Source organism: Eretmochelys imbricata, chromosome 21, assembly GCF_965152235.1.
Source record: "Eretmochelys imbricata isolate rEreImb1 chromosome 21, rEreImb1.hap1, whole genome shotgun sequence".
Classification (NCBI taxonomy): Eukaryota; Metazoa; Chordata; order Testudines; family Cheloniidae; genus Eretmochelys; species Eretmochelys imbricata.
The window spans coordinates 17,196,824-17,221,664 of NC_135592.1; the positions used below are offsets into that span (position 1 = coordinate 17,196,824).

At 49.2% G+C, this 24,841-nt stretch overlaps 1 protein-coding gene across 1 annotated transcript; it reads right to left on the reverse strand.

The window, feature by feature from the left end:
* Positions 1 to 1,318: 1,318 nt before the first annotated feature.
* On the reverse strand, positions 1,319 to 19,096 carry PSMA5 (proteasome 20S subunit alpha 5). Its single transcript, XM_077839059.1, has 9 exons — positions 18,933 to 19,096; positions 15,785 to 15,851; positions 12,263 to 12,389; positions 10,773 to 10,840; positions 9,610 to 9,717; positions 9,447 to 9,505; positions 8,362 to 8,464; positions 6,520 to 6,606; positions 1,319 to 1,609 (listed from the first exon to the last, which is right to left on the reverse strand). Exons 1-9 carry the CDS (start codon positions 18,959 to 18,961, stop codon positions 1,532 to 1,534), a joined length of 726 nt encoding a protein of 241 aa, XP_077695185.1. The 5' UTR covers positions 18,962 to 19,096; the 3' UTR covers positions 1,319 to 1,531.
* Positions 19,097 to 24,841: the final 5,745 nt, after the last annotated feature.

The following is a 24,841-nucleotide window of genomic DNA, read 5'->3' on the forward strand; positions in this document are numbered from 1 at the left end:
CAGTGGAAAGGTTTTTCAGAGGCATAAGAAGACAAGTTTTCTGTTTCAGTCAATTTTGCAGAAATTGATGTCTTAAGTATTCCCATTTGCCAGAGCAAGTTTCCTTCTCTGCACTGCTCAGAGTCTCTCAATGCCTATATTAAAAAATGCTACTTCAGTTGCTTATTTCACAAAAAACAAAAAGTTTTAATTTCTTCATTATGAAACTGTTTAATTTTTCAAAATAGGAAGACAAGGTAAAACTACAGGTAGATCCACCCTCAACCGTATGCAAAGGTTTAAAGAGCCACCCACTCAACAGAACTGTAGTCACAGGCCTCTACTGGGAGGAACCACCACGTAGCTAATTTCCTACATTCTGAAATAGCATTAGTAAAATAAGACCTTGATTTCACAAGGACAAACTTTTTGGGTTTGATGATTAAGGAGAGCTTCCTTTTAACAATCCAATACACATGGATATCAATCACAGTACCCAGATTGTGCAGTAGAAGTTACAGCTCCTTTGGTTAGAGAAACTAATGCTGTGCTTTATTCAACTGGGAACAAAAGTAAGACAAGTAAGGGGATAAGAGTCACACTAGATAAGCAAAAAGGACACTGATCTAAATGACAGGTCACCAGAAATAAATGAAACTAGGCTGATTGTTAACAGGACAATACTGCACCCATATATCTCAAAGCAATTTCACATCTGGAAAATGAAGTCACTCTTTGAAAACTGACTATGAAAATAAAGTCACAGGCATTTGGTATGTTAAAATTCATTTCCAGTTAAGGGTATAAGTATCCTACCATGCTCTTTGGTCCTACTTTTAAGGCTCCTGTTAAGAAAATGTCAAATCCAGTTATTGATTTCACAACCTTCAACAGAAGTCAAAACTACAGGCAAGCCTTGGACATATGAAGGAGAATGGGTGAGATGAATCTGGATGAGCAGGGGCCTGGATGCACTGGATACACAAAGGGGGATTCATCTCAGGTAAGTGACATTGGATCAGATGTTTGAGTACAGATAGTATGTCATTACAGCATTCTCCACAAGAGGGAGCTTTGCCATTGGAGTTGCCAGAAAGGATCTCCCCCAGAGTGGGTGCTGGAGGTCGGGCCATGTCTGGGAACACCAGACAATGCTGTCCAGAGAAGCAGTGTGCATAGCAGTGCAGGGAGAGCAGCTTTATTAGGGATGCCTGTTTGCAGAACATATATTAGGTGCAGGGCTTTCTGTATTACCTTGCAGCAGTTTAACAGCAGAGGTCATTCTATACCTGCTCTGCATCTCCCCCCACCCCAGAACTCCATTACAAGAAAATCAAGATAAGAGTAACAAAAGGATTTATTCTCATTTCCTTACTGTAGATTGTTTATGTACAGAACCTGTAAAAAAAACCATTACAGCCTTCTACAAAGAGCAAGCACATACGCTGCTGGAAATAAAATCATGGGTACTCGAAGGAACTGAAAGAAGTCAGTTCGCTTAGAACAGGGAACAAGGCTTTTGAGGGAGTCTCTCTCTCAAGCTCCTTGTTTTTCAGATATCCTTGATGACTTCTTCAAGCTCTTCTTTTGTATACATGTGAAACTTCATTCCGGGCTCCACCGTTGCAAGCTGGAAGGAGAAGAAGAAAGGGTTCAGTGTAACTATTTGCCTGCATACGTGAGGAAGTGACAGCACTGGGCATGGAACAGAGAAACTGCCAGAGATGGAGCAGCTGTTCCTTCTCAACTGCCTGATCCGCCAGCCCAGCGAGATCGTTCCAGCCTGTAACATGTTCTTTGATTCCCTAAAATAGCTGCCTGCTGCAGAAATAACTTCTAATTGACTCAATCTCCTCATAGTAGCAGCAGCTCAGGGAAACATCTACTGGGAACGCACAGGTTCAGCTGCTTCTCCCTCTGCAGGGACAGACTGGTTCGCACTAATTCTTAAACAGAAAACTTCGGGGCGGCAGGGCAAGACAAGCTGCAGTTCAGCCAGTTCCATTTCTAATCAGGCCCAGGCAAACATCTTTTGGACCACCATCTTCAGGAGGCAAGTTTAGAGAGCCAGCTTCCCTCTTCTGTAATAACCAGGGTTACAAGCCCTGTCCTGTTACACAGGCATTCTAAAAATGAGGCTATCAACAACTCAAATCATTAGGGGACAATTTGTTAATACTGAGCTTGAGTATCTTTGGGAAATTGGTAACCAAAGAGGCCATTTGCATCAAAGTCATTACTTCAAATACAGACCTGGTCAGTAGTGAACATCTGTCACTGCCCTCTATCAATCAGCTGTTTAGTGGCTCAAATGGAGATCGGAAGAGGGCCAAGGATTCAAGGGGACCTGGGCTGAGAGGAAGTTCACTCTCCCGGAAGTGACCCCAGGAGAACAGGACAGAGGCACATTATCAGGGCAGGGCATGGATCTCCTGATGCTGTTTGGATTCAGTTTCTAGGGCAGATAGCCTGGAACCTTCATGGACCAAGCACCAAAATATTAAGAAGAAATTGGAAAAGGAGCAACAGAATATCTGAAAAGCCATTTAATGGGGCTGACATGGGAAGACAGCGGTAAAGAACAGATGCAGTGGAAGCTAACAAGGGGGACTGGGGAGCACCTGTGGTTGCTACCGTACGTGGCACAGAACATTCATTCCTTGGACCGCCCTGGGATGTACTGAGTTCTGGAAGTGGGGCAGAAGTCTTCACTCTCTGGGGAATGGGGAGTATGCTACTGCCACACATCAATGGAAGAGGAAAGACTGGACACAGAAGTGCAGAACAAAAAGGACCCAAGACCCACATGACCTGGAGCTTCCATTGGACCCCATGCGGCACTGCTTTGTGGTCACCCACAGGGGAGCAAAGAATGTCAAAGATGTACAAGGTGAAGAGTATAAAAATAGGTCAAGAACTTTTAAGGCCAACATTTTCAAAATGATGAGTATTTTGAGTGTCCAACATGGGACACCTTAACCAGACCTGGCTTTCAGATGGCAGGTAGTTGGCACTTTCTGAAAGACAGCTCTGTTTACGGAGTCTCATGTCGGGCACCTAAAATCACTAACTGTTTTTGATAGTTTTGGCCTAAGATACCGGACCCACTTTGACTGGGTAGTCCTTTAAGTACAACTCTACCATGCCCCCTCCCACCCCCCCCAGACCACTATTCAAAGACACTAGTAGTGAACGACAAAAATTTATCCAAACTCTAGACCAGTGGTTCGCAACCTATTTACCATTGTGGGCCGCATATGCAGCTCTCTGTGTGTTATGTGGGCCACACCCACACAATACATACACACTATCTGTATGGCCCTGAGGATGTCACATGGGCCGCAGCTGTGTGCTGACTGGGCCACAAGCAGCCGTGGACCACGTGTTGAGAACCACTGCTCTAGATTTTAAGACTTGTCTGTAAGGAAAGAGGTTAAATAAAGGGAAACAGTCACATTGAAAAAGCAAACTTTTGGAGAGATATTTCAGGTGCTGCACTGGTTCCTGAGCCCTGCTGTCAACGTATATTTTTAACTGTTCCTTTGCCACATTCTCACGTTGTTTTTCTCCACCCCATTTCCGTGAAAAAAAAACAAACAAACACACAATGTGTTGTCAAATGTAAAAAAAAAAAAAAAAAAAAACAACAAACCTTAACTCTCTCTTCGGTTTGCTTTCTAGCCTTTCAGATATAGTAACTAAGTCAAACATTCTCAACTAGAAGGGTGATTTCACTATACAGTGCCCCTTTAATCCTCAGCACACTATTCTCATACTTGCGAATACAGACTAACACGGCTGCTACTCTGAAACCTGTCATTAAACCTGATAGTGATTCCTCAATGCATACAGAGCTATGCTGAAGACAGTTAAGCCGTGTTAAATGAGGACCTGAGATAAGTATACTGTACACATTACTCTGCATGGATTTCTTCACACACTGTACTATAAGTCAGTCATCCAGAGGAAAGCTTCACTGACCAAGATACTGATTTGTAAGATAGTAATAATGAGCAAACATGCTTGTAAATGTGTGGCCCCTTACTGGGCACCCCATTGTACCCTCAGGGCAGCCCTGTAAGTGGCCCCTTGCCTCAGTTTCCCTCTATTCTGCAAATAAACTCAGTACAGCCTTTGGAATACATAAGTAGCCCTTTTTGCAGTTTTAGTTTATTAGAAGTCCCACTACCTACCACAAACCAAGATGCCCCCAGCACAGTCCAAATAGCACATTTGTCCCAACAGTCCAACACCAAGTTCAGCTCTGGCATTTCTCAACATGCCCCAGCTCAGCACCTCTAGCTGGGGTTTCTCTCCACCCTTGTTCCTTTTCAGATATAGTTCCAGCTCTTGCCTGGAGACATCAGCAGACTCACCCATCCGTCCTTCAGCCCTCTCTGGCTCTCCAGTTCAGAGGCATCACCCTCTGCTGCTCTCAGCCTTTAGCACTCTCTGACCAGGGGAAGTTTGTAGGTGCCCAATCTCCGACTGCTTTCTTGCCTTCTGCTTTCCCCAGCCTGATCTGGCTTCATGGGCATCTCCTCCCTGAGCTCTCAGCCCAGCTCTGCTCTTCCTCTGAGCTCCGTACTCTCAAGCCTCTGGACTCTCCCATTCTAAACTGTACCTCAGGATTCTGACCTCTTGTTTATAACTCTGGGAGAAGCCTCACCCTCATTACACCAAACTAGAGTACACCTGGACTGAAAAAGGAGAGCTGAGTCCAATTTTATTTAAGGGGCTGGCTACCCTGTTAAAATGCTCATGACTTAGTCCTTGCTAATTGGAACATTTCTGGGGATGGCACAAGATTGTGCTCTGAGTGTGCAAACGCAACCTGGCATGTTCTCTTCCATCTTTCCTCTCTAGGACAGCTCAGTTTGTCATCTCAGAAGGGCTCACTAGCAGCATTTAATATTAGACACAAGCAGCACATCTAGCATCAGATGCCTATTGCTAGTAGCTTTTGTTGCAGTCATTAAACTTCTCTCCTATTGCTGGTACTGTTCAGGAATGGTGCTTAGGGAAGTTTACTGGACTTCAGAGCATTTATACTGGACCCAAAGTATTTCTGTGCTTTAGTAGGTTGTGCAATACAAAAATGTAAAATCACGTCATTCTGATCATCTTGCTTGGCTTCCCCACCTACTCCCATTACAATTTCAGCAACTGATCCTTCAGACTGCCAGAGCTAAGGGACCTGCAGCTCACAACTCTGAGAAGTCAGGCCCCAGGCATCTCAGGGTGGGCAGTCAAAAACAGAGGCACCCAAAATTAGAGTGTGCGCCTATTACTTTCAGCCTGAAAGTTACTACCTAGAGACAGCAGCTGTTGAAATCACATCCGTAACTGAAGAGACAGAAGAGCAACTTAGTAGTCAGAATGAGGTTGTTATAGAATCATAGAGGTTGTTATAGAATCATAGACTATCAGGGTTGGAAGGGACCTCAGGAGGTCATCTAGTCCAACCCCCTGCTCAAAGCAGGACCAATCCCCAATTTTTGCCCTAGATCCCTAAATGGCCCCGTCAAGGATTGAACTCACAACCCTGGGTTTAGCAGGCCAATGCTCAAACCACTGAGCTATCCCAATTGCCAGAAATAGAAACAAATGTTATACACCAGCCTTGATCAAAAGAAATCTATTCACCTACCCTTTACCATGATGGACAAAAAGAGGGAAAAAATGATTTTTATTTGCCCCACAAAAAAGTGTTAGCATGTCTGAACCAAATTACATTTAGCAAGGCTGCTGCTCATCACTGGGAAGTGGCGGTTAACACAGACTCTACATATTCATTCCCAGAGATTTGAAGTCTGGAAAAACCATCTCTTTGGTCTTATTTTTTTGCACTGATCCAAGACTAAAAATAGTAAGTCCTGAAGCTGTATAATTTTCATTCCTTGGAAGTGACAAGAAAGGATGGCAGTGGGAAACCCTAAAAAAATTACCCAGCTGGCATGACATGTCCATTCTGGCAACTCTTGAAATCTTGTGTTAGTGCTCTTAGCAGGGGCCCCCCCTTCAAGGTTTTGGAGAGTAATACAAAGTCAAGCCTAGCCACATTCAGGGAGTGTTGCAGGATTCAGATATTTACTCAGACAAGCATTCTCCAATTAGCAGGGCAGAAGAGCCCAGCAATACTTTCCCAAGAGCCCAAATCAAGATTAAGGATTTCATTCTTACTTCAGGTATGACACACGGAGTTATGTGGCAACACACTGATATTATGGCAATGAGCACATTAGAAATGTATAGATGTTGACAAGACAACAGACAAGAATCACCACCTCAGGAAGAGATTGAAGGCTTAAGAATTGCAGATTGGCCCTTGTTTTAAAGTCCCCTCATCCCAGTCATTGCTATTTTGACAAATATCTAAAACCAACCCTGACCTAGTATCAGTTGAGACACCCTAAGGAGATACTTGCTGTGCAGCCACAGAAACTTGGATCAGGGAAGCAGGACAGATTTTTCTTGTAGTCCAAATGCTGCCAACTCCTACAGCATTTGTACAAGGAAGAACAAGGCAGCAGCACATACCTCAATGTTAGTTGCATTCAGTTTCTCCTCCATAACTTGCTTTAGGATGATGAGGGATGACTTGATCGCTTCTTTCAGTGTCATTGACTGTTAAATAAAACAAGCCAAAAAAAAGTTAGCCACTCAGCTTCATTGTTTAGTTTCTCACACACACCTCTCTAAACAGTCCTCTGAAAAAGAAAATCACATCCTCTCCAAAAGTCGTGTCCTCCCTCTGTCCTGCTCCAAAATATCATATCAAGCTATCAGTGGCAGCAAATCAAAATGTCATCAAATTATATATATTACCAACACTGCACTAGTCAGGAATGTAGTTCAGGTAAGGCAATAACTAAATTGCTGGATACATTGTTTCCCTTTTTGTGTGTAATACTGCAGATCTCCCCTTCTCTATGTTATCGTTTTACAAAACTCAAATCAGATCTCCATCACAAAAAAAACACGACACTAATCAGGTCTCATTTATTACATCTAAATTCAGCTGCTTGGTCACCTCAACAAGGCTGTCTTAGGAAGTCCCCACCCAACACCGTCTTTCTAGTTATAAATCACCAGGGTTCCTGTTTCTCACTGAATATTATTTAACAATTCTGAAAAATTGGCCTCCGTATTCACAGAGCTCTTCATGCTCTAACCTGTGAGGCCCCCCATGAGCCAATGTCCAGAGCCAATGATCTATGCGATACCCAAGAACGGATGACTAGCGGTTATCAGTTGTTGGCTGTGTGCGTGTTGTACTGTACTGGCTCCGACCAGATCGATCCAAGTCTGCTGTTTGGATTAAATGCCCAAGGAAACCACAGACTCGGTTCAGTGGCACAGGGGTTCAGCCAGGTGTATTGTTTACGAAGCACAGTCCTAGCGCCTGGTAGACTCTATGGCAGCGTTTCTCAAACGCTGCCACCAGCGGATTTTTCTTCGGCCACAAAAGCCTCCAAAGCAGGTGGAGAATGGGGGAGCAAAGCAGTGGCCTCTAACTGCAGCATCCAGCTGTTGCTCCTGAATAGCCGTTACCAAGAGCAGCAAGATGCGCTGGCTTGGTGTTTGTGCTGGTGCCGCCAGAAGGGATCTGCACCCTGCAGCCTCCTCAGGGGATGCGGGCAGCGCCTCTGGAGACACGTGGGGCTGATGTGCATGGCACTGGAGGTGGCTGCAGCGTTCAGTTGCTGGTGTGCTCCCCTGGGCAGCTCCCCTGCTCCTGCCCGGGCAAGGCAAAGGGAGCCTGGGACTCCACAAGCGGCTGGTGAGTTCCTGACCCACCAACTTGATGCCGGCTCTCACTGAAGGGCTGCGGGAGGCAGGGACAGAGAGCCCGGTTTTTCAGAGCAGCCACCAGCAAGAGTTGGTGGCCACACTCTGAGGCCACCAAAATATTTGTTGTAAGAACCCCTGTTCTATGGAGACACTTAACACATGTATACCCATTACAACGGACACAGCTCAGCGAGCAGGCATGACCTTCTGCTCCCCTCTAGCCCAGACAGAGGCACCCCCTCGGCAATCCCTCTTTTATACACCTATACAAACAAGTTACATATTGCCTCTCTGACGTGGTTAGTTACCACCCTTTAAACGTGTACCTGTTGGTTCGATCAAAACATCTCTATCCATCACACTGTCAACCTGAAATTATCTTTAGGAGGGGTCAGCGTGTCCCTGTATCGTCTTGGGGAGTGTATTTATACCATAACATGGTATCGGGGTGCTCTGGTACTACCCTTCTGGATTTAGCCCCTGTATCTAGTTTCCCCACCCATGAAGTGGGGGTAATACCTACTTCCCAGGGCACTGCAGACATCAGCTGGCTAATCAGTGGGTGTAATTCTGAACTCATTCCGTTACCTTGTGATAAACCTCTTGCAGGGAGCTCTGTGCACCTTCCGAGGCAGACCCAATTGCTTTGGCATCACACTGCACAAATGTCCCAGAAGGGTCCATGTGAAACCTGCCAGGAATACAGGTAAGAGTGTCTTATGCCACTGCATTGCAAGGGGTTCCCCAGAAGATTCACAATAATGAAACATTCTCTGCAGAGCCCAATTTACAGCTGGAAGTTAAGGACTCATCGGGTGAAATTTAGAGAGTAGCAGCTTGCCTGACATCCTCAGGCAGAGGCTCAAGGTACATGCTATGTGGCTAAAGCCAGCATCATCCTGTATGGCAGATTTGAGGGGCTGCTGAGACAAGATACATCAGCAGCAGGTAACTCCTGCTGGCATTTGGAGAACAAGACAAAATTCAGACCAAGATTCCAAAGGGGCTGAAGGGTCAAGAAATGCCCTGAAGCAAGTGCCAAACCCAACAGACAACCAGGGTATCCAAATTAGAATTAGAGTTGCACCCCTTTCTGTCACTATCGCTCACAACCCTAGCAGAAGCATTTCACATGAACAGGATCTTTCATTATTCTGACAAGGACCGAGGCCATGGTTACCCAGAAAGACAGACCTTCAGCTCCAGATTCTTTTCACTGTGCTGTTCCTCCCACTGCATTCATGGAACTTCCACCCCCCACCCCCACCACTCCAGGAAGGTCTGGATCTTGGAAGCACGTTGAGTTTCTGGTTACAAGTGCTCCCACCCCCTCCCTAAGGAATGATATAGCAGGCTCCAGATATTATGTTACGAGTGGTTCTGCTAGTCCTTTGGGGAAGGGTAAGAAAGATCTTCCCCCCTCACTTTATTCTCAACTTTTTTTTAAATCAAACTTAAAATCAGGGTTTACTGCAAGCATCATATTCTGTTCCACAATGAACAGGCAACCACTGCAGCTTGTTGCATCCCAGGCACATACTGAGATAAGCCCAAGATGTTGATTTCTATGCAATTCCCTATTTCTTGTCTAATCAGACTATCTCGTGGTGCTTCAGGTAGAAGCCCCGCCTCTTCCCAAGAAGAGCATGAACCAGTGAGAGAACTGAACTTACAGTTGGGGTCCTTTTTCATCGACTCCTCCGAACAGCAGCGCTACACCAAATGGACGAGACTGTAACAAAACCACAGGAGGGTTGAGAGAGACCAGGACTGTTAAGGCAAAGGAAATCCAATGGTTTTACAATCAGAAAATGTCCTGTGCCAGCACCTACTCACCATAGCACCAGGATCAGCATCCTCCTCTCCAAACTGCAGGGCTAGGTTGGATACGGCCTGTGTCACGCTCTCTACTGTCATGATTTCATTGTATGTAAACCAGTGATTCTAGGAGAAGATAATACAAGGGCTTGACCCATCTGTCCCTTTCCAAAAGCCAGTTCTTGCGCATGATCCTCAATAGGACACATGCAAAAGCCAATGCTCTGATGGAATAAAAGGGTCTCAAAGTTAATGGGCCTGCCATGTAGCCTTGTGATGGTGCTCTGCATTGCCATGCGGGAGACTCATAAGAATGGCCATACTGGGTCAGACCAAAGGTCCATATAGCCCAGTACCCTGTCTTCTGACAGTGGCCAATGCCAGGTGCCCCACAGGGAACAAACAGAACAGCTAATCATCAAGTGATCCATCCCTTGTCACCCATTCCCAGCTTCTGGACTCCAGTTCCATTCCCTGACCTGGCAGGAGCTTGGGGCATTACAAGGGCAGTACATTCAATCACAAGATGGAGATAATGCAAGGAACGCTCTGTATTGCTCAGAAGTGACATCCCAAGCTAAAGGACGTGTGTCTGTGACATGGGCCTCTCAGAAGAGGAGTATCTTCATGGCCTGGTTTGGGATGGGAAAAAACGAGTAATTTGGAAATTATACAAATTCACAAGGGCTTCTTTCAGAAGTAGTGGATTGGTCCCTTTACTAGTTTGCTGCTCCCTTAGGGACACCTGATACCCTGGGACACTACCAGGGTGATTGCAAAGTCAGTACATCTTAGAACTACACTCAGCTGAAAGGAGAGAAGGATTTCACGTTACTCTAAAAGAAGGGGAGGAACAGTGCTGATGTGTCTTTATCCACCCATACCAGCTCCGAGTCCCCCAGGAAAAGCTCCTCTACAACAGAATTTAATGCAGTTCCTTCTTCATACCAAGCTCTCACTACTAAAAAGACCAAAACAAACAACAAGTGTGAGTGAGAGTCAGTTCTGCCAAACACCTGTGAAATTTCAGCTTCTGGGCTTGGCTCCGAGTTTCTCCTCCTGCTCAGCATTGTTTGCCTTTGCTACCCAGGTCTGCAAGTGCCAGGACCATCCAATTGGCCAGAAAAATAATCTATTCTCAGAATCAGATCGTTGTTTTGAGATACTAGAGGAAGCTTTACCTGTGTCTCCACTCTTGCTTTATCAATTAAAGTCTTTGCATCAGCTATTAATCCGCTCATGGCACAGCCTGAAACAAAGGGGAGAGAGTGTGACAAATAAGTTCATTTATTAAGTTATCTACCACTTTTGTCCCCAAAATGCCCAAAGCACTTTACTAGTGACATAAGTACTCCTTCACCCACTGGGCCAAATGTGGCTCCTGTGTAACAGCATTCAGTAACGCTATACAATAGTTTAGGTCAGAAAGTGAAGAACACTGGATGCAAATGGAATTGCCAGATAGGTAATATTCTACTGCTCAGCTAGATGGCTAAAGCTATGGCTTATCAGGGCTGATGCCTGGCATTCCGATATACAGAGCTACGCAAAAAACCACTACTGCAGCGAATGGACAAAGGAACCGAATCTGAAACCTTGGAAGAGAATCCAAGGCACTAGCCAAACCTGCTGGAAAGAATAAAGTCATCCTCCCCCGAAAAGGGGGCTGGCTGCTTCTCTGTTAGCTGGCAGTGGCACAGTAAGAGGTCTGAGACAGCAATCAGGCTCCACAGGGAGCCACTCACCAGCTTCCTGAACATAGGTGGCATAATGTAAGGGTGAATTAATTAGTGGCTGGGTAGCACAAGGCAGCCAGAATTTAGGCTGGGAACTTACTAAACGTGTGAGAGTGAAGGGCTGGGGTGGGAGGACCTGTGGGGCTATTGACCAAAAATCTAAGTATTGGAAAAGTCACCTTTCTGCCTGATAGCATTTGATATGCACACAGAATGCCACAAAGTTGCACGTTTGTAGCTGGTTGAAATAAGCGGCTATAAATAAATTGATCCGTTCAACCTGTTATACCACATGGCGTCTGGTAGCTGTGGAAAGGGCTGTATTGTAAGAAAGCAGAGGAGAAAGGTTTTTTCTGGGAATCTAGCCTGTCTCTTCATGAGCAGCACAGCCCACACCAATTCTTATCACTTACAAGAGTAGTGTTTTGGAGAGCTCTAATTTTTTAAGCGGACATATTTTAAGCTGCCCAATCAATCTTCCTTGGGCCCCCTGCAGCTGCAGTAAGCTGCCTTGAGCACAGAGGAACAGTCTAACATTAGTGATCCAACCAGTGAGCTCCCAGCACAGACACTGGCCTGGGATCAAACCTTTACATTGCAATAATTCCCTACCCTCCCAGATCTAAATTTGGGGATGAGTTTTCATTAGGGAGGTCAAATAGGAAGAGCATTTCAGCTGCTGCTTCCTGCTCCTGCAACTATGTCCTGCTGGCCTGGAGCCTGGAAAACCAGTAACCAGCACCCAGTATTTGCTGGGAGTTGCTTGTTCATTCCCACCCAAGAAAGCCATGTGAGGGCCTCAGATGACTTCAGAAACCATGTTTCAAGACAAGTCTCTCATGAAACTCTTCTGGAGAAGCTTTCATTACACGTCCAGGGCTGGAAGGATGACACAGGCCTTACCACGAGAAGGAACAAACCTGCATTACTCTTACCTATATGAGAATCTATTTCTACAATTTTTTCAATACTGCTGGGTTCCATAAGTGAGGAGGTGATTCTCTTCTCCACTGCCAGGCAAACACCTTCTGATGTCTGAATCCCAATGGCTGTGGAGCCAAGCTAAGAACACACACACAGTTACCACCATCACACGTAATCTACAACAACATTAGGGTGCCTACACTTTGGTATCTAATCTACACAAAATGAGGATGCTCATCTTGACCTACATCATTTGTAGTATCTCTACCCCGCCCCCGAATGATGCCATTACTGTACTACAACATCAGTAGCAGAAACAGAGTCTGCATATACTAATGCAGGGGTTCTCAAACAGTGGGTCAGGACCCCAAAGTGGGTTGCCAGGGCTGGCGTTATACTTGCTGGGGCCTGGGGCCGAAGCCAAAGCCCCACCGTTCAGGGCCAAAGCCCGAGGGCTTCAGCCTTGGGTTGCAGGGCTCAGGCTTCGGCTTCAGCCCTGAGTGACAGAGGTCAGGTTACAGGCCCCCGACCGGGGTAGGGCTCGGGCTTTGCTGTCCTCGCCCAGCTGGGGTAGCAGGGCTCAGGTTTCAGTCCCCCCTCCTGAGGTCATGTAGTAATTTTTGATGTCAGAAGTGAGTTGTGGTGCTATGAAGTTTGAGAACCGCTGCACTAATGTATCTACAGTTATGTACCTTCACAACAAATACAGGATAATGCACAGTGAGAGCTAAACTAAGAGGGCATAATTTGATCTGGGAACTGAAGTTAAGCTGCTCAGGACGTGCAGTTTGAAAGTTAATCGAGACCCAGAAACCCTCTTGCAGATTAGTAATTAATCTCTTCCCTGAGCTATACCATAATCTCACTGAATTTTTTTTTTAATTTTACAGATTAAAAAGAGCTTTGTGAATTTTTTTTTTGCAGAACAAAATTAAAGTCAGATGCATTGATTTCCATGGATATAAAATGGGATATAACGAATATTTGCAGATTAATTTTATTAGTTTAGTCACTTTTATTCTTTCCTTTGCTGTGAAATCCCTTACTATCTGCAGAATTTACTTAGGAGTCTTCACCAAGTGAAAGAGAGGTACTTTGCACTCTCACCAAATCCTGCTTTTCATGCCTTAATTACTGGATCCTCAACTCCCCTGTGAGATAATTAAGTATTACACTCCTCTGAGAGACAGGGAAATGGGCATAATGAAGTGAGGTGACTGACAAAGGCCACACAGGGCATCAGAACTGGGATTAAATCTCAGGAGTACTTGGCTATCAGTTGCCTGCTCATAACTCTAAGAGCTTGCCTACACAAGGAAGTTCACTTGTATAACTATATCAGTAAATTTCCCCATGTAGACAAGCCCTAAACCATGCCACTGTCAAATGCACACAGGAATTCCCTAATTTTGGAAGTTGCATCATATTCACCTGCATGTTTCTCAAAGACTGAACCACCTGGATCCCTTATTAAGTATATACCTTACTTGAACCACATTCAAAGCTTTGGCTGTAATTATGAAACAAAATATGATTGTTTGAGGTACTGCAAAGATTGCATTACCAACTGCCCCAATTTATTTCCCTGTAAACTGAAGGATCCCCCTGCACTCCCAATACATGGAATAATGTACCAAACATCTTAAAGGCAATATTTGAGCTGCATAAATCTAATTCATTTCCAGGCTTATTGATGGAACACACAATAAAGACAAGCAAGTTTATCCTATGGATTAGGTTTCAGATTTATTATATGTATTTTATGAGCAATATGAATGCATCAACACGCTGACTACTAGAATGCATTTAAGAGTTCTTGCTTCCAAAAACTTGATGAAACTGAATAGCTGCATCTTGCCTGCTCCTTGTGGCCAAAGTGTTTGAGTGGAAAATAGTAACAGAGAAGATATTCATCTACGTGGACCCTTAACGTTAATCCCTAAATAGAGGCTATCGAAGAACCTATAAAAAAGGTTTCTTTCCTCAACGCCACTTACACTAAAACCCTCTGCATCAAATTTGGAAAGAAACTGTTGGTTTCTTCATATATTAGAAAAAATACACCTCAATTTCTCAATTAATTTAAAACACATCTTGTGCATGAGCAATGAGACAACTGCATCACTTGCAATAGAAAGAACATTCAACCATTATAAACAGGCACTCACAAACCCCAGGTTTCTTTGGCAATTAGCCAAGAAAATAAAGGTCATCTAGTTAACATAGAATAGAGTACAGTTACAATCTGGTAATCTTTGAGAGGGGTGGTATGTGGAAACTACACATCCCAGAATGCAATGCTCCATTAGCCCAAAAAGGTTCAGGGCATCAAATGAATATTTTTAATTGAAGCTGTAGGGAGGCATTTAAGGAGGTAGAACATAATTACTCAAATAAGAATTTGGTTTATATGTTGGAGCGAACACCAAGTCTCAAAAATGCCATGGGATCTTTAATAATCTCAAGTGTCCAGGACACCCCCCACACAGTTCTAACTACATTTGGCAGTATGTTAACATTCAGTAGTTTCCCCAAGCTTTTGCTGAGTGTGTAGTTTTGGGGAAGAGGTCTTTCCCCTTCCCCCACTCCAGGCTGTGGTGTTCTTAAGTGTTAACTGACATTCAATTCAATTGATTATACAATGGATTTTGCTTATTAGCAACCTCTTAGTTCCCAGTAAAAATTGCTGCTACCCAGAAGTTGCCAATAAGCAGAAGGCTGGTTTTGCGGGGCTGCAGCCAGGGAACAAGCACTGGACAGCCCGAACCCCCGGTGTCAGGACAGAACGCAGCCAGGAAAGCAGAGGGAGAGGTACTGTGCAGCCTTGTGTGGCCTCAGAACCTACACTCTCCATGGAAAGCCCCAGCATCTGGGCTGAAGTCTCCCTACTGCTGCGCAGCCCACAGCCTCCCCTCCCAGCCCACAGTGCCAGGACTCTGGTAGGGGATCCCCCATTAGGCTGGGACGTGGGCACCCCAGGCCACTATGAATGTGGATGGCAGTTCCTGGTCACAGGCAGGTTTGTGGGGCTGCAGCCAGAGAAGGAAGCACTGGGACCTGCCGAACCCAGGTACTAGTGCTAGGGCAGCACACAGCATACAGACGTACTGTGCTTCCTCAAGCGCTTCCTTTCCTTTCTGTAGCCCTGCAAACCTGCCTGCAGCTGAGGTCTTTCCTCCAGAAAAAGTTGTTAATAAGTGGCATGCCTGTTGCCAGTATCCGAAGCCCATGATCATCAATGGAACAGGATTGGCTCTCAACTGCAAGATGTCATCAGGATTACTATTAACCAGCATCACTGTATGAACACAAGAGCTCCACCAGGTAGGGTGTGTGTGTGTGTGTAAAAAAAGGGAACAATAAATGATAGAGCACTGGTTCAGTCCTCACTTCAAATGAAGAGTCAACTACTGAAATGAACAACAGGACTTTTGTTAAGAGCTCTCCCATCCTTAGTGACTAAGCCCAATCACAATTGGGAGCGTATGGGCTACAGATAGCAATGTATCAACAATGGCTGAGGTTTGCAATACCTTGATAGCCTCGATGGCATATTCCACCTGGAACAACCGCCCCTCTGGAGAAAAGGTATTCACACCCCTGCAATGAAAAAAATCAGAGCTAGAGAAAAGGCCAAAAACTTAAGGACAAACATCAGAGAAAATAGTTCCTGGTTCTACTCTGCAGAGGGACCTAATGGCACCAAGTCAAGTCAGCTGGTAATGCAGAACGATGGCATTTTAGTCAGTGGCTGGATATGTTTATAGATGTTCCTCATCCAGCAGCATGACACCTGTATATTCAGAAAGCGAACATCAACATGGCAGATATTGACTAGAGGGATGTAGACCCATGAGTTTTAAAAAGAGGAAGGAGTGAAAGAGTAGCAGGGACTGGACAAAGAAGCAGAAGATGCCCTAGAACTCCAGTGGGTCCAATTATAAATGTGGGGAGAAATGCTCCAAAGGATCTTCCACAAGCAGATACCAGAACAGCCACTGGACTCTAAACAGTGTATGCTCCTATTGGCTCAGGAAGGCTATTGCCTTGCTTATATTTAGCAAGAGTTTTTCCCACCTACATAGCTACCACCTCTTGCAGAGGCAGGAGTTATTAACCTGACAGGAGAGCTCTCTCCCGTTGGCTTAGAGCAGTGGTTTTCAAACTTTTTCCTCATGACCCAGTGGAAGAAAATTGTTAATGCCAGTGACCCAAAACAATTATATTTTTTGACTAGAGTTTTCATAAAATCATAATATTGCAATACATTCCAGATTAACCCCCTTTACATAACACTAGACACTACCCTTAGTAAGCCTACGGTAAGGAGTGTGGGAGGTGGCCCAGGGTGGGGCAGAGGGTGGGGTGTGGGCTCTAGGGTGGATCTGGGGATGAGGGTTCAGGATGCAGGATGGAGCTCAGGTCTGGGGCAGAGGATTGGGATACGGGGGGAGGGATGAGGGTTCTAGCTGGGGCCAGGGATTTGGGGTGCACCAGGCAGGCCCAGCCCTCCCCCCTGCCCCCAGCAGCTAGCTCTGGGAGAGGGACCTGCCTCTCTCTCCCTTTGCCGGCTGCCAGCACCAAGCACAGGCCTCTCTTCCCTCTGCACGGAGCTCCAGGGAAAGGGTCCCTCTCTCCAGGCCGGCAGCAACAAGCTCCGGGGGAGAGGCTCACAGCAGCCCTCCAAGCCCCAACTTGCTACCCTCCCCAGTTCCCATCCACCCCCTACCTCTCTCCTCTCCAGTTCCCTGCTGTGCAGCCCTATAGAGCTGCTGCACAGCAATGATAGTTATAATTTGAATCAGCAAAGCGACCCAATGCCTGACATTCCGCGACCCAGTAATGGGTTGCGACCTGTACTTTGAAAAACTGCGGCCTAGAGCGCTACAGTGGTGCAGAAAAGGTACTCCTTTTCTTCTTGCGGATACAGACTAACACAGCTGCTACTCTGAAACCTGTCAGAGTGTAAGAGTGCATATGCAAATTCACATTTGCCACATCCACGCGAATAGCTTAGCTCATGATTACATAGTGACCCAAACTTTCTGAGAGAGTAGTTTTTGTTTATTTGCTTTGATGGCAGTTTTATAACCATGCAAAACATAGTGTTCGGTCCAACTAAAAATGGAACCAAAAGCCTGAAAACTCAGTCACTCTGTGACTAACCCAGCCTGCTTCTTAGGCCCTGCCTACACTATAGTTCTGAAAAAAGAAAAGGAGTACTTGTGGCACCTTAGAGACTAACCAATTTATTTGAGCATAAGCTTTCGTGAGCTACAGCTCACTTCATCGGATGCATACTGTGGAAATTTTCCACATACTTTCCACAGTATGCATCCGATGAAGTGAGCTGTAGCTCACGAAAGCTTATGCTCAAATAAATTGGTTAGTCTCTAAGGTGCCACAAGTACTCCTTTTCTTTTTGCGAATACAGACTAACACGGCTGTTACTCTGAAACCTATAGTTCTGAAGTTGCAAGCCAGACACTAGGAGGTCTAACATGAGTAGGTAGGCCTCATGTACTTGGGTCAGGGAAACTATATTAACACTTTGTTAACAACCATCATATTGAAAGCAGATTGAGCTATGGCATAGACAGGGCCCAAGTGTTTGGAAACAGCAGTTAAATTACAATAAAAAGGCACAATATGTGGAATTAGGGACAAGGCTACAACTACTCTACAATTATCTGTCTCCAATAAGCCTCTTTCTTGTAATGAAGTCTATGGCCACCTGTAATTGTAGTGTGGACAGAGCCAAAATGGCTTTGCTAACTTGGACTCTACTTGGTTACTGCTGCTTTACGTCTGACTTTTAGCCATACTGCAGTACTATTGGTATTTAATCTCAAGAGACTTCAGGGAGAGTTGGGTGCCACGAGTGGAAAAGGAGGATGCTGTAGTGGGATAATCTGATGGTGTTCCTTTGAGCGCGACATCAAGGGCACATCTTTACTTTAGCACTTTAATGTGGCTTGGGTAGTCACAGCACAGTGCTGGGAAAGAGCTCTCCCAGCGCTATAAAAAAGCCACCCCCACGAGGGGAATAGCTCCCAGGGCGGGTGCACTGTCTACACTGGCACTTTACAGCGCTGCACCTTGCTGTGCTCAGGGGGGCGTAAAGTGCCACTGCAGACAAGCCCCAAGTTTCCTACTTCAGAGACATTAAGGCTGGGTGGCTAAAGCATCCTTTCCCATTCCCCAGGGCCCCCAAATGCTGGCCACCACCAGCGTGCTGTCAATCAGGCCCCAGAGTGATGACACAGCGGGGTCTGTCCTCCCCCACTAAGGACCCCGGCTCAGGGCCAGGAGCAAGGGAAGGAGCCCGACCCAGGGGACTCACTGGGAGCATCGCCCCCACGGACACCGCCAGGGAGCAGCCCAAGGGCAGGACCCGGAAGGGGGGATCCCCCGCCGAGAGACAGCGGGAGGCTGGGCGGGGGCAGAGAGAAGGGAGCGGGGAGGCGCAGGGGGCAGAGCTCCCCGCGCGGAGGGGCGGGCGCTGAGCGGGGACCCCCCGCAGTGCGGGGACCCCCGGCGCGGCTGAGAGGGCTCGGCGGGAGGGGTCGCGGAGGCTGGGCCGGCCCCAGGCCCCGGCCGGGCTCCATGACGAGGCAGATGCTGGGGCTGGGGCTGGGCCCGGGCCCGGGCCCGCGCCGGGGCGGGCCCGCCCTCGCTCACCTGTCGTACTCGGAGCGGGTGAGGAACATGGCGGCGACGGGCGCGAGGCTGAAGGCCGGTGCGTGCGGGGCAGGGAAACGCCGAGTCCGGGTCCAAGTCCCACGCCAGGCCCGAAACCTCCAGCGAGCGGCCCTGTCAGCAACCGGCTCCGCACTGCGCCTGCGCGGCCCTGCCCCCACCGCTACCCAATTGGCGAAGCACCCTGAGACGTCACCATGCCCTCGCCAATAGGCACCCGAGGCGGGATCCCGTCTTACTTCTCTGCGATTGGTCAAGAGCTCCCTTGCCAAGCCTTGATTGGCTGCTGGTTGCCAGGGTCTGAGGAGTATGCGGATCCCGCCCCACTCTTCAATCCTTGCGATGGGGGAAGAACCCAGACGGTAATGAGGGGGGAGGGGCATCAGGTGTTAGGAGCGGGCAGGCACAGGCCGCGCGGGGGAGGAGCTGGGCCCGGCAGGGAGGGGCAGGGGCAGGGGCAGGGGCTGGGCCCACCGGGGAAGGGAAGTGGGGGGTACTGGGCCCAGCAGGCAGGGGCAGGGAGGGGGCTGGGCCCACCGGGGAAGGGAAGGGAAGGGAAGGGAAGGGAAGGGAAGTAGGAGGGCTGGGCCCAGCAGGGAGGAGGCGAGGGCGAGGGCTGGGCCCACCGGGGTGGGGAAGGGAAGGGAAGGGAAGTGGGGGGTACTGGGCCCAGCAGGGAGGGGCAGGGGCAGGGGCAGGGGCAGGGAGGGGGCTGGGCCCGCGAGGGCGAGGGCTGGGCCCACCGGGGAAGGGAAGGGAAGGGAAGGGAAGTAGGAGGGCTGGGCCCAGCAGGGAGGAGGCGAGGGCGAGGGCTGGGCCCACCGGGGTGGGGAAGGGAAGGGAAGGGAAGTGGGGGGTACTGGACCCAGCAGGCAGGGGCAGGGAGGGGGCTGGGCCCGCGAGGGCGAGGGCTGGGCCCACCGGGGAAGGGAAGGGAAGGGAAGGGGGCGGTACTGGGCCCAGCAGGCAGGGGCAGGGGCAGGGAGGGGGCTGGGCCCAGGAGGGAGAGGGCGAGGGCTGGGCCCACTGGGGAAGGGAAGGGAAGGGAAGTAGGAGGGCTGGGCCCAGCAGGGAGGAGGCGAGGGCGAGGGCTGGGCCCACCGGGGTGGGGAAGGGAAGGGAAGGGAAGTGGGGGGTACTGGGCCCAGCAGGGAGGGGCAGGGGCAGGGGCTGGGCCCAGCAGGGAGGGGGCTGGGCCTACCAGGGAAGGGAAGTGGGGGGTACTGGGCCCAGCAGGGAAGGGGAGGCGGCAGGGCCCAGCAGGGAGGGGGCTGGGCCCACCAGGGAAGGGAAGGGAAGTGGGGGGGTACTGGGCCCAGCAGGGAGGGGGAGGGGGCAGAGCCCAGCAGGGAGGGGGCTGGGCCCACCGGGGAGGGGAAGGGAAGGGAAGTGGGGGGTACTGGGCCCAGCAGGGAGGGGCAGGGGCAGGGGCAGGGGCTAGGGGCTGGGCCCAGTAGAGAGAAAGCAGCAGCAGGGTGGAGATGGGGCAGGTGCAGTAGAAGGGGCTGAGGCCAGCAGGTCCTGAGTTCTGTCGCTTCTGCTCTCAGTTGGGCACCAGGTCTCGAGTAACCAGACCAGCGTGGTTGTAACCTCTGCTCCCAGCACTCACTACTGGCCACGGGGGGGTCACTGGGCACAACTGGTGATTTCATGACAAGTCTCACAATGGTTGTGTTTTTTTGTTAAAGTCCCACCTGCAGAGATCAGGAGATTGCATGAGACTCTCAGCATTCATTTTAAAAAAAGATTTCTCCCGCACCCCCACTTTGTTGCAGCAAAAATCTTCAAATCACAAAGTGAATGCACCCTAGCAGCTCTAAAAGCAGAAGGGAAAGAAAAATACTCCAAAATGTATTATTTTTTAAAATATTTTTAAAAATATCATGATGTTTACATGAATCATGATTTTAAGGGGCCTCAGTCATGATTTCTGAATGCCTGAGATTGTCAATATTGCAACTGCACCACAAACACCAGCATCCATGAAAACATTGCTGCAGCTACACCCTGTGCAGCCACTGCCTGCTGCTGTACTCACCCTCTTCTGTTGTACACACTGACTCCTCATACTGTGCAGTCTGTACACACAAAACTGGCCTTGTGCTGTAACTCATGCTGGTTCTCAAGGGCTGTGGATTCCAGACCACACAGCTTTTTGTCCTAACACCTTAGCACTTGGGGACACACTGGTCCCACCATCGTCACCTCTCCCACCGTAGCACCCTGGCTGCTCCACAGCTAATCTCCCATCTGCAGAGCTTGGATTGCTCCAAACTCCTTGTGGCTCTTGGGATGCTCCAAACCAGTCAAGAGTGAGATGTTCACTAGGATTTAGCCCAAAGATTCATCATTAAGCCCTCGTCTACACTAGGACTTTAGGTCGAATTTTAGCAGCATTAAATCGATAGGAGGAGGGGTAGCCTTTACAGAGATCTGTGATGCTGTACAGAATAAATAATTAAGTACAAATCACAAACTCTGAATTATCAGCACTGCTGGTAAACCACCTTCAGACCTCTGTAAATCTCAGATTTGCTGTTTTGCAAACACTCCGCAAACATTATAGGTTTAATTGTTTAGAGACTGATTGAAAACTGAAATCCACTTGTGAATCATCTTCTCCTGAATGTACATACAAGTCCCTGGAGTTTACACCTGTGAGATATTAACTTATGGCTAGGGCCCTATCAAATTCATGATCCATTTTGGTCAATTTCACGGTCATAGGATTTTAAAAATCGTATATTTCACTGTTTCAAATATTAAAATCTGAAATTTCAAGTATTGTGACGGTGGGGGTCTCAACCCAAAAGAGGGTCATGGGGGGATTGCAAGGCTATTGTAGGGAAGTTGAGGTGTTGCCACCCTTACTTCTGCACAGCTGCCTTCAGAGCTGGCTGCCCAGAGGACGGCTGCTGGCCAGGCACCCAGCTCTGAAGGCAGCACCGCCACCACCAGCAGCGCAGAAGCGAGGGTGGCCTGGTATGCGGGGGCGGGTCGTCGCTTTTGGAGGGCACAGAGCCAGCCTTATGGGTGGGTGATGTGGGTGACTGCCCAAGGCCCTGTGGTAAGCAGAGTGCCATGGTTTCCCTGCTCCCCCACAGCCAGTCCAAGGCCCCTTAAACTCCTGAGAGCTGGACCCACAGCTGGGTAGGGACAGGGCTGGGGGCTCCTACCGTGTGCCAGGCTCCAGCTGCTAGTCCTGGCTGGGCTGCTGCTGGCAGTGGTGCTGCCTTCAGAGCTGGGCTCCCAGCCTGGAGCCGCGGAGCTTCCTGCAACTGGGGTAGGTTCCCGGAGGTGGGTCTGACCCAGCCCTGGGAGCAGACCGTGCAGGGTAAGAGGAAGTCCCGTCCCTCCCTAGCTGGGCTGGGACCAGAGGCTGGAGCCTGGTGCATGTTAGGAGCCCCCAGCTGGGCACCCCCAGCTCTGCCCCTCCCACACTCTGAGTACATGGGCTAAAGGGGCCTTGGGCTGGCTGTGTGTGTGTGGGGAAGATGACAGCACCCCCCTGACCAAGAGGCCCTAGGCAGTTGCCCACTCACCCACATGTAAGGCTGGCCCTGTCCCCTCCAAAGGTGATGACCCCACCATATGGTGCAACTCTCACTTCTCCGCTGCTGCTGGCAGCGGCGCTGCCGTCAGAGCGGGGCTCCCAGCCAGCAGCCACCGCTCTCCAGCCGCCCAGATCTGCAGGCAGTGCTGCCGCTGGCAGCATTGTACAGTACGGCCACCCTCACTTCCGCACTGCTGCTGGCAGTGGCGCTGCCGTCAGAGCGGGGCTCCCAGCCAGCAGCCACCGCTCTCCAGCCGCCCAGATCTGCAGGCAGTGCTGCCGCCGGCAGCATTGTACAGTACGGCCACCTTCACTTCCGCACTGCTGCTGGCAGCGGCGCTGCCGTCAGAGCGGGGCTCCCAGCCAGCAGTTCTGGAGCTTCCTGCAGCTGGGGAAGGTTCCTGGAGGTGGGTCTGACCCAGCCCCGGGAGCAACCTGTGCAAGGGAAGAGGAAGTCCCGTCCCTCCCCAGCCTGTCCAGGACTAGCAGTTGAAGCCCAGTGCACAGCTGGAGCCCCAACCCTGCCCATCCCCTACAATAGCCCGATTTCACGGGGGTAGATCAGATTTCATGGTCCATGATGGGTTTTTCATGGCCACGAATTTGGTAGGACCCTACTTACAGCTTGTGTTATACCAGGGCCCTCCAGCACAGCTGAGTCAGCATCTTCTCTTATTTTCAGGTGGTCTTAGTCCGTGAACTTTAATGCTAGACATAAAATCCACCTTCCCCTTAAAGTCTGGACGATCCTGAGGCCTAGGGTGACCAGATAGCAACTGTGAAAAAACGGGACGGGGTGGGGGATAATAAGCGCCTATATAAGAAAAAGTCTCAAAAAACAGGACTGTTCCTATAAAAATGGGACTCTGGGCACCCTACGGAGACCTCTTCTCCTTTTACTCCCGTTTGTTTGTGGATGTGGTGCTGTGGAGCTAAGTTCCCTCAAAGCTGCGTGGCCGGGTGGCCGTGCAGCAGCCAATTAAGGTGCTCAGGGCTGCGGCGGGAGAGATGCGCTCCCCCAGCGTCAGGTCTGCTGTGGCAGGGAGTGACGCCAGCCCAGACAGTACTGGGTTTATAATGGCGGCAGGCCCATGCTCAGCAGGGGTCCTGGTGGCCCGGCCCGTCGCTCCAGTGGCCACAGCGCTGGCTCCTCTCCTCTCCAGCCCCTCCAGGCCTGCTGGCCGAGGGCTCCTCTCCTCCCGCCCTCTGCCCACTCGCTCCTCTGAGGGCTCCTCTCTCCATCCCCCGCCCCCGTCACCAACAGGCAGCAGCCTCTGGCTGCCGGCCAGTGATGGGGGGAAGGAGGGGGCGGAAAGGAGCCCACAGCCACTGCTGCTCCTCCCCCGACTGTCACCGGCGGCCCGGACTGCGGACAGACCTGCTGCTGCCAGGGGAGATGCGCCTGTCCCCACCCAGCCCAGGTGCTGCTGGGGGGAGTCCTGGGGCAACCTGAACCCCAAACCCCTAATCCTCGGCCCCAGCCAGAGTCCTCATCCCCGTGCACCCCAACCCTCTGCCCCAGCCTTGAGCTCCCTCCTACACACCGAACCCTTTGATTTCACCCCCGCCACATGGATTTGGTTGTGTGCACCAATACGGAGGTGATGTGTCACACATCACCTCCATATTGGTGCACATAACAAAATTCATTCCACACATGCGTTGGGAAAATTAGAGGGAACACTGCTGTGGACTGTACTTTTGGGGCCAGATCCAACTCAGATTTATGCTGGATTTTGTCAACACGAATGCAGGCATAGGGTCCCCAAGGTCAATGGCAAATCCATTGGGGAGGAGATTGCATGGCAGAAAGTGGCCCCAACCTCCCCTCCTCCATTGCAACCCAAAGAGTGAGCAGTCTTGGTTGGGAAGCCGACATATGCAAGGAACCCGAGGGATGCACAGAAATAGCCTCTGCAAGCAAAGATCCTTTGGAGCCCCTGGCTGGAATCAAAACTGCAGTGATGATGGGTGGAATTAACCCAGTGGCTAAATTCCTCCCAGGGCTGGGGGAGGAGGGGCAGGTTGGTGCAGAGAGCTGTCATTTCAACCTTCCTAAGCCAGCTTCAGTGAATCTTCCCCTTGGTGTTTTGCATATAATTAGAATATTATAATAGGATATATTTAAATATTAGAGGTAACTGTGATGATGAAAAAAACATTTGCTCACACCTTCTGCTAGGGAGTTTCATGTGTCTACACCAGCAGTTTGCACCACTCTCAGCTTGTGTTGTTTTATTTATAAAGTTTCAGAGGATCAAGAACAGGGGAACAGTTGGACTTGAGGCAGGAAGATGCCTTTGAATAGAAATCCATCTCCTGGTGTTTATCTCAGGCA